This window comes from Ovis aries, chromosome 15 (genome assembly GCF_016772045.2).
Source record: "Ovis aries strain OAR_USU_Benz2616 breed Rambouillet chromosome 15, ARS-UI_Ramb_v3.0, whole genome shotgun sequence".
Lineage (NCBI taxonomy): Eukaryota > Metazoa > Chordata > Mammalia > Artiodactyla > Bovidae > Ovis > Ovis aries.
The window spans coordinates 47231958-47240474 of NC_056068.1; the positions used below are offsets into that span (position 1 = coordinate 47231958).

The following is an 8517-nucleotide window of genomic DNA, read 5'->3' on the forward strand; positions in this document are numbered from 1 at the left end:
TTATATTTTAGGAGCTTGAGACTATTGCTAGGCATATTTGCTGTTTAGTTGCTCAATTGTGTCTGACTTTGTGACTCCATGGCCTGTAGCCCACCAGAACCCTCTGTCCATAGGATTCTCCAGGCAAGAATACTGGAGTGGGTTGCCATTTCCTCCTCCAGCAGATCTTCCCATACCAGGGATTGAAGTCTCTTGCATTGCAGGCAGATTCTTTACCTTAAGTTCTCCATAAAATGGAGATGATAGAAGGGTAGTCAACTCTGTATTAACTCAAATCCGAATACCTAGCAGACAGAAAGCGATTTAAACTTGACCATGATACAAAACATGTGAACATTTTTCTAGCTTTGCATGGCTAGAAACAATTCTATAGACATGAGAAAAATAATAGTTTATATCTAGGTCATATACTATCTTGTTAGCAAGTCTACAGGAGATGAATCAAGCTGATCTTACAGTAGAAACAATAAAACACTTTTAAATAAGAAGAAAACAGGCCAAGAGAAAAAACACAGATTGAATCAGACTTGCTTCTTTTTCTGAGTTTCTCAGCTCTCTGTTTTCTCAGAATCATCTGCTGTTGACAGCTTTCCTGCCACAATTTTCCCAATATGCATTTTATTCCCAAGTTAATAAATGTTTTGCTCATAATTTCAGTAAAAACAGACTTCTTATTTTTATAAAATATCCAGTCATAAAGCAAAAGGAAGAAAGTAAATATGAGAGATAAGCAATATTTTATTATGCAGATCTCTGCTTCTGTAACTCATTAAATCAGACAGAGATCTCAGCAAAATTAAGTTTTGTGCTACCACAGCCCCTCCAGCTAATGAGTGCCTCAGGTTCCTTCACAAACTGCTACTTATTTGTCAATTAAATGTTTAATCATAAAATATTATGCTGAGTAATTTGTGCATGTGTGTGTTTAATCTTCAAGTTTGTGGTGTCAGATGGGCAGTACTCTGTACCTCAACCATTTTTTCTCCTGTAAGCTTTCCTTTATCTCTAGTTCTCCATTTGTAGAAGAAATATTTCCTAGTAAGCTTCATATTTTTTTCCTCCTGAAGGTTGTGCCCATTATTTCAAGCTTTGAAATATTCCATCTTTCACAGCCCTTGTTAATGAATAGTTCAATATACTGGATTGAACAATATAATGAATTGTTCAAAGAACAATATGTATAATTGTTCAATAAATAATTTATTAGTATTTGTTATAGCTGGTATCACTCTCCGGAGGAGTATCATTTATTTCCCTCTAGATTAGTGTTTTAAGAGTCTCCTTTTAGGGAATTCCCTGGTGATCCATTGGTTAGGGTTCTGCGCATCCACTGCGGAGGGCATGGGTTCAATCTTTGGTCAGAAAACTAAGATCCCACATGCTGCGAGGCATGGCCAAAAACAAAAAAGTCTCCTTTAAATGGTAGCTATGTGGCTTCAAGGGTGTTTTTCACTGAGCTTTGTCTTTAAATATTAGTTCTACAATATAATGACCAACCCTAGAATTTGGGGACTTCATACATCTTGAAAGATTTGCACTATATCCTAAATCATTGTCTGAAAGTGATAAATAATATCCTCTGAACTTTATGAATTCCTAAGTTTAGGCACAAGATCTGAGCTCTACAAACTGTCTGAGAACTTGTTTCCATGTTGCCAGAGAAATTGTCTTTCACAGGTCTATAGCCAATGACTTCCAGTATAAAACTGACTTATAACTACAAGCAGTAAGAAAACATTCTCAAAATTTTCTCAGTAAGAGATTCTTAAGAAACACTGGAATTAGTAGAGACAAGCAAGAGAGTTGACAACAAGAATTTTTTAAAATATGAAACTAGTTTAAAGGCATATCCACCTTTTAAGCTTAGGAGCTTCCCATTTCTCCTTTTCCACTGGAATTTCTCTAGGAATTGGGAATTATGTTTCTTGTCCATATTCCCCCTAGTTCTACAAAAAAGCAAGTCCTGTAAACCAAACATTAAGTCTCCTGCAGCAGGTATAATAAATTAGTGTACTTTCCCTGACCTACTCATTCACCCTCAAATAATCTTAACCTCTTCCCACACAACTTGACCAGCCTTGGCAAAGTGGTTGTTTTGTTTTAGTCGCTAAGTCATGTCTGACTCTGCGACCCTATGGACTGCAGTGTGCCAGGCTCCTCTGTCCATGGGATTTCCCAAGCAAGAAAACTGGAGTGGTTTGCCCTTTCCTTCTCATGGCAAAGTGGTAGACAAGTTCTACCACTATTCTCTTCTACCAATATTCTCTTTATTTGGAAACATTCCACCTCATGTTATTTGCATTTAGTGTGTGTTGTTCAAAGTTCTCTTATGTACATTGTCACATTCAGTTTTCCCAATTACCATGTCAGGATGGAGAGAATATGTTATTTTTTCATTTAATGTGAGACTGTAGCCTTGCTTTGGAAATAGTGAGAGTAAGTTCTCCTGTGTCTTAGACTCTCAATTTAAGAATTTTGGCAGAAATTTGTAATATGACGTATTTCTTCCATGAGCTAATTCCTCAAGGAACTTCATTTATGTTGATATTTTTTATGTTCTTATAACCAGCAGTGCCAGATAATCAGACAGGTTTCTGACCATAGGTAATATTTATGGGCTCCTTCCTCCAGCACCCATATTTTGTCAATTTGTCCCGAAACTCTTTGGTTTTCACTGCATAAATAATAGGGTTGAGCACTGGAGGTACAAGGAAGTAGAGGCTGCCAAGAATTGTGTGCACATGAGGTGGGATTCCCTGCCCAAAGCGATGAGTGAGAAAAGAAAACAGGGAGGGAGTATAAGAGGTAAGCATGACACAGATATGTGTGGTGCAGGTATTTACTGCTTTTTGGTGAGCTTTCATAGAAGAGAGCCGCATTACAGCCCGGATGATCAGCACATAAGATGAGGCAATAGCTGAGATGTCTACCCCAACAACCAACAAGGCCACCACCAGACCATACACCCTGTTGAGCGTGGTGTCCACACACACCATCTTCACCACAGCCATGTGCTCACAGTAGGTGGTGGGGATGACATGCTTGGCATGAAAGGGCATCTTCTGGAGGAGGATGGGCATGGGGAGAATGAGCAGGACAGCTCTCACTAAACTCACAAGGCCGATGAGCCTGATGCGGCTGTTGGAAAGGATGGTGGCATAGCGCAGGGGCTCACAGATGGCCACATAGCGGTCAAAGGCCATGGACATGAGGATGGCAGACTGCAAGGCAGAGATGGAGTGGAGGAAGAACAGCTGGACCAGGCAGCCCTCAAAGCTGATGTCAGTCTGGTCAAACCAGAAGATGCACAGCACCTTGGGGATGGTGGTTGTGGACATGCCCAGGTCCGTGAGGGCCAGCATGCCAAGGAGCAGGAACATGGGCTTATGCAGGGAGCGCTCTGTGGAGATGGTGAAGAGGATGGTGCAGTTCCCCACGATGGTGACAAAGTACATGGAAGCGAAAGGAATAGAGATCCACTTGTGTTTGTCCTCCATCCCAGGAATGCCTTGGAGAAGGAAGAAGGAGGGGTGGCCCTGGGAGGCATTGCAGTCAGTCATGCTGGCCCCCTGGTGGAGCACCTGAAAAGAGCGATTCAGAAACAACTGAGCCTGGACTTTAAAAAGAATCAAGATTTTCAAAGTAGAAATAAAAGTTGGAATTTTAAGATACACAAAAATAATCATGGGGGAGGTTGGACAAAGACAATCAAAAGGTACAAAGTTTCTGTTATAATTAGTACTAGGGACGTAATGTGCAATAGGATAAATATGTATGACAGTTAAGAGTAAATCCTAAGAGTTCTTATCAAAAGCAAAAATATTTTTTCTATTTCTTTAAAATTTTGTTTATGCATGAGATGTTGGATGTTCACAAACCTTAGTGTGATAATCATTTCATGAGGTATATAAGTTAAATTATGCTATACTCTTTAAACTTATACAGGTGCTGTATATCAACTAAATCTCAATAAAACTGAAAAAAAGAGAATATTTTCAAAACCACCACAGACTGTTTGACTTCCATTTGATCAGAATTGTAGGTTTCCACAGTGTTTTCCAAAGTTCAACACTGAAGATTCAGCACAGTTTGGGTTTTCCTGCAAGCCCACATGTGTCCATCTGGCAAGAAATTTAGACTGTTATAGTTGAAAATATCCTATGAAGCACTGACTCCCCTGTTTTCTAGACTGTATTCAGATAAGTTATAATTTGTAGTAACACCTGGATATGCTAATACTGCTATTGACTTCATGCTCCTGATTCCCCCTCTATGTTGCAGTCTAAAAGAACAACCTGGGACTCCAAATAAAAAATGATAATAAATAAGAAAAGGTGGATTTAAAGTAGCATAAAAAATAATTCTGATATCATGATATATATAATCAATATAATATAGTAGCACACTGTAGTATTAGAATAGTAATAATGTGGCATAAAATTAATATCTAAGAGAATATGTTTTATCATATCTATTTTATTAAGGACAGATTGATTCATTGTTTATTATCAGAATATGCTAATTTTTAAGAATATATTACATCTATTTTTAATATATTTTTACTTAAAGACTATAACTTAAAATATGTGAAACAAAAATAAATTCAATGAGCAATTGATAAAATATTACAAAACCCTATCAGCAAACAAGATCAAATAGGTCAACAAAAGTTTTTTAAAAATAATAAAACTTAGGCTTATAATATAATTTCCTATTCAAAAATTTAAATATATGCATTTATGATGTTATACATACAGTGTAATATTATTCAACCATAAAAAAATCTTGCCATTTGGGACAATGTGGATAGACTCAGAGGGTTTTTTGCTAAGTGAAATAAGTCGGACAGGGAAAGAAAACTATATTTTCTTTTTCACTTTTATTTGGAATCTATTTGTATATTTTCACTCATATGAGGAATCTAAAAAAAAACAATAGCAAGAAATAGTCTCAAAGATATAGAGAACAAACTGTTGCCAGAGGGGAAGGTGGAAGAATAGATGAAAAATGTGAAGGAGACTAAAAGGTGCAAATTACCTGTTATAAAATAAATAAGTCACAAGGATGTAATGCCTAGAACAGGGAATATAATCAATAATATTATAATAAATTTATGTTTGTAATCTACAAAAAATTGGATAACTAAACTATAAACCTGAAGCTAATATAATATTGTAAGTCAACTACACTTTAATTTTTTTTAAAAAAGTATTGTTAAAAGGAAGAAAAGGAAAACTTATGATGCAGATAAGGAATATATACATTTATTAATGAGGAAAATTTTTTAAGAACATGTATCACTTTCATACAGGAAAGCAATCCACAGTTATTTTAAAAATACAGATTTACTGTTCATATGGGACTCAAGGGGACTCTAGTGACTAGAAATGTACAATAATGAATAAGAAGGAAACAGGGGATGAGATTCTGATCACCTGATGCTCAGAGATGAGGCCACCAGAATGTGGCCCTTACTCACCTAGAACCACCTACCTGAATGTAAGGCAACAAGAGAGTGGAAAACTAGTCCCACACGCTGTCTTCTAATATGGACATGTGAGTGTGTGCACATGTATGTAGGCATATCTTAGCAAACATCCATTTGCCTCTTGGAGAGCACATTCATCGTCCTGCATTTCTGCACTCTTCACCTTCAGGCTTTCTTCATGGTGTGGCTCTTTAAGTGACCTAAGTAAAGTCCCCCATAATGCCCAGAATTAGCTCTTTTTTAAACTCCCTGATTCCCCAGACATAATCCCTATGCATCACTACTATTATGTGTAACATTGACTCTGGAGGTTGCCTTGTGCTCCCAGTAGATAAACCTGGTTGACTCTAGGGATTCTGGGACGCTTCTAGTGTTTTCCAGTCCTGGAGGAGCCTGAGAGACAGGATGTGAAGCTAAAACTTAATCTAGAACTAGATTAGGGCTTTGCAGTTTTGGTATCCCAATGGCCCTCATTCCCATACATGTGTAGGTAGGAGAGCCAGGAGAGATTTACTCCACAGCTGGAGTAGTCGTGCTCACAAATGCAAGAGGTAAACCCCTGTTGTTGATATCCTGACTTTCACGCTAACCTTTTTGCAGGTCAATGGCTTTTCTATGGACGCTCCCCAGGTCATTTTCTGCAACTCACATTTCCCCAGCCCTTATAGTCTCTCATTTTATCAGAGTCCCAACTTTCTGCACTGGAAGCTGTGTGGTTGTGTCCCTCAGCTGATACATCTTTGCTGGCCTGTTTATATGCTCTCAAGCACTGGATCTAGATTTGGCCAACGTTTCTTTTCTCATGAGTCCAGAGGAAGCAAAGTATTAAAGTTCATCAAAAAGTATGCTGCCAAGACCATTGCAAAATGCACAAGGCAGAACAAAACCATCACAAAATTTTGCACAAACTAAACAGGAATAGGACTCAGAGAGCTAGACTTAAAACCTGATGTAGTGCAAGTTCTTCCTGCAGACAGGCTCTATAGGGCCACTTGGTTCAGGGTCAGCGTTAATAAGAGTGAAACAGTGGCAGAGGAATGTGAGTGCCAAAATAAAGGTGCTGGGTCAATTGATATATTAACAGAAAGAGTACATCAATATAAACATAGATGCACCTGCTCATACACACATCCACACAGATTCCCCTGCAGAAGCTGTGGCTCTTCAGTACACTTCAGTTCAGTCACTCAATCATGTCTGACTCTTTGCAACCGCATGGACTACAGCAAGCCAAGCCTCCCTGTCCATCACCAACTCCCAGAGTTTACTCAAACTCATGTCCATTGAGTCAGTGATGCCATCCAACGACCTTATCACCTGTTGTCTCCTTCTCCTTGCACTTTCAATCTTTCCCAGCATCAGGATCTTTTCCAATGAGTCAGTTCTTTGCATGAGGTGACTAAAGTATTGGAGCTTCAGCTTTAGCATCAGTCCTTCCAATGAATATTCAGGACTGATTTCCTTTACAATGGACTGGTTGGATCTCCTTGCAGTCCAAGGTACTCTCAAGAGCCTTCTCCAACACCACAGTTCAAAAGCATCAATTCTTTGGTGCTCAGCTTTCTTTATAATCCAACTCTCTTACCCATACGTGACTACTGGAAAAACCATAGCTTTGACTAGACAGACATTTGTTGGCAAAGCAATATCTCTGCTTTTTAATATGCTGTCTAGGTTGGTCATAACTTTTCTGCCGAGGAGCAAGCATCTTATAATATCATGGCTGCAGTCACCATCTGCAGTGATTTTGGAGCCCCGAAAAATAAAGTCTGTCACTGTTTCTATTCTTTCCCCATCTGTTTCCCGTGAAGTGATGGGACCAGATGCCATGATCTTTGTTTTCTGAATGTGGAGTTTTAACCCAACTTTTCCACTCTCCTCCTTCACTTTCATCAAAAGGCTTTTTAGTTCTTTGCTTTGTGCCATAGGGTGGTTGTCATCTGCATATCTGAGGTTATTGATATTTCTCCTGGCAATCTTGATTTCAGCTTGTGCTTCATAAAGTCCAGCATTTCTCATGATGTACTTTGCATCTAAGTTAAATAAGCAGGGTGACAAGATACAGCCTTGATGTACTCCTTTCCCTATTTGGAAACAGTCTAGTGTTCCATGTCCAGTTCTAACTGTTGCTTCCTGACCTGCATACAGATTTCTCAGGAGGCAGGTCTGGTGGTCTGTTATTCCCATTTCTTGAAGAATTTTCCAGAGTTTGTTGTGATCTACACAGTCAAAAGTTTTGGCATAGTCAATAAAGCATCAGTAGATGTTTTCCTGGAACCCTCCTCCTTTTTCGAGAGCTCATTGCCATGATCCAACAGATGTTGGCAATTTGATATCTAGTTCCTCTATCTTTTCTAAATCTTGCTTGAACATCTGGAAATTCATAGTTGACATAATATTGAAGCCTGGCTTGGAGAATTTTGAGCTCTAATTTACTAGTGTGTGAGATGAGTGTAATTGTGTGGTAGTTTGAGCAATCTTTGGCATTGCTTTTCTTTGGGACTGGAATGAAAACTGACCTTTTCCAGTCCTGTAGCCACTGTTGAGTTTTCCACATTTCCTGGCATATTGAGTGCAACATTTTCACAACATCATCTTTTAAAATTTGAAATAGCTCAACTGGAATTCCATCACTTCCGCTAGCTTTGTTCATAGTGATGCTTCCTAAGGCTCACTTGACTTCGCATTCCAGGATGTCTGGCTCTAGGTGAGTGATCACACCATCATGATTATCTGGGTCATGAAGATTTTTTTTTTTTTTTTGGTATAGTTCTTCTGAGTATTTTTGTTACCTCTTCTTAATATCTTCTGCTTCTGTTAGGTCCATACCATTTCTGTCCTTTACCGAGCCTATTTTTGCATGAAATGTTCCCTTCATATCTCTAATTTCTTGAAGAGATCTCTAGTGTTTCCTATTCTATTGCTTTCCGCTATTTCTTTGCACTGATCACTGAGGAAGGCTTTCTTATCTCTCCTTGCTATTCTTTGGAACTCTGCATTCAAATGGATGTATCTTCTTTTTCTCTTTT

At 38.5% G+C, this 8517-nt stretch overlaps 1 protein-coding gene across 1 annotated transcript; it reads right to left on the bottom strand.

Annotated features, from left to right (window-relative positions):
- Nucleotides 1–2582: 2582 nt before the first annotated feature.
- On the bottom strand, nt 2583–3560 carry LOC101123233 (olfactory receptor 52E4-like). Its single transcript, XM_004016226.5, has one exon. It carries the CDS (start codon nt 3558–3560, stop codon nt 2583–2585), a length of 978 nt encoding a protein of 325 aa, XP_004016275.3.
- Nucleotides 3561–8517: the final 4957 nt, after the last annotated feature.

Coding starts and splice junctions, on each gene's coding strand:
- LOC101123233 (XM_004016226.5), bottom strand. CDS start 3,560: ATGACTGACTGCAATGCCTCCCAGGGCCACCCCTCCTTCTTCCTTCTC.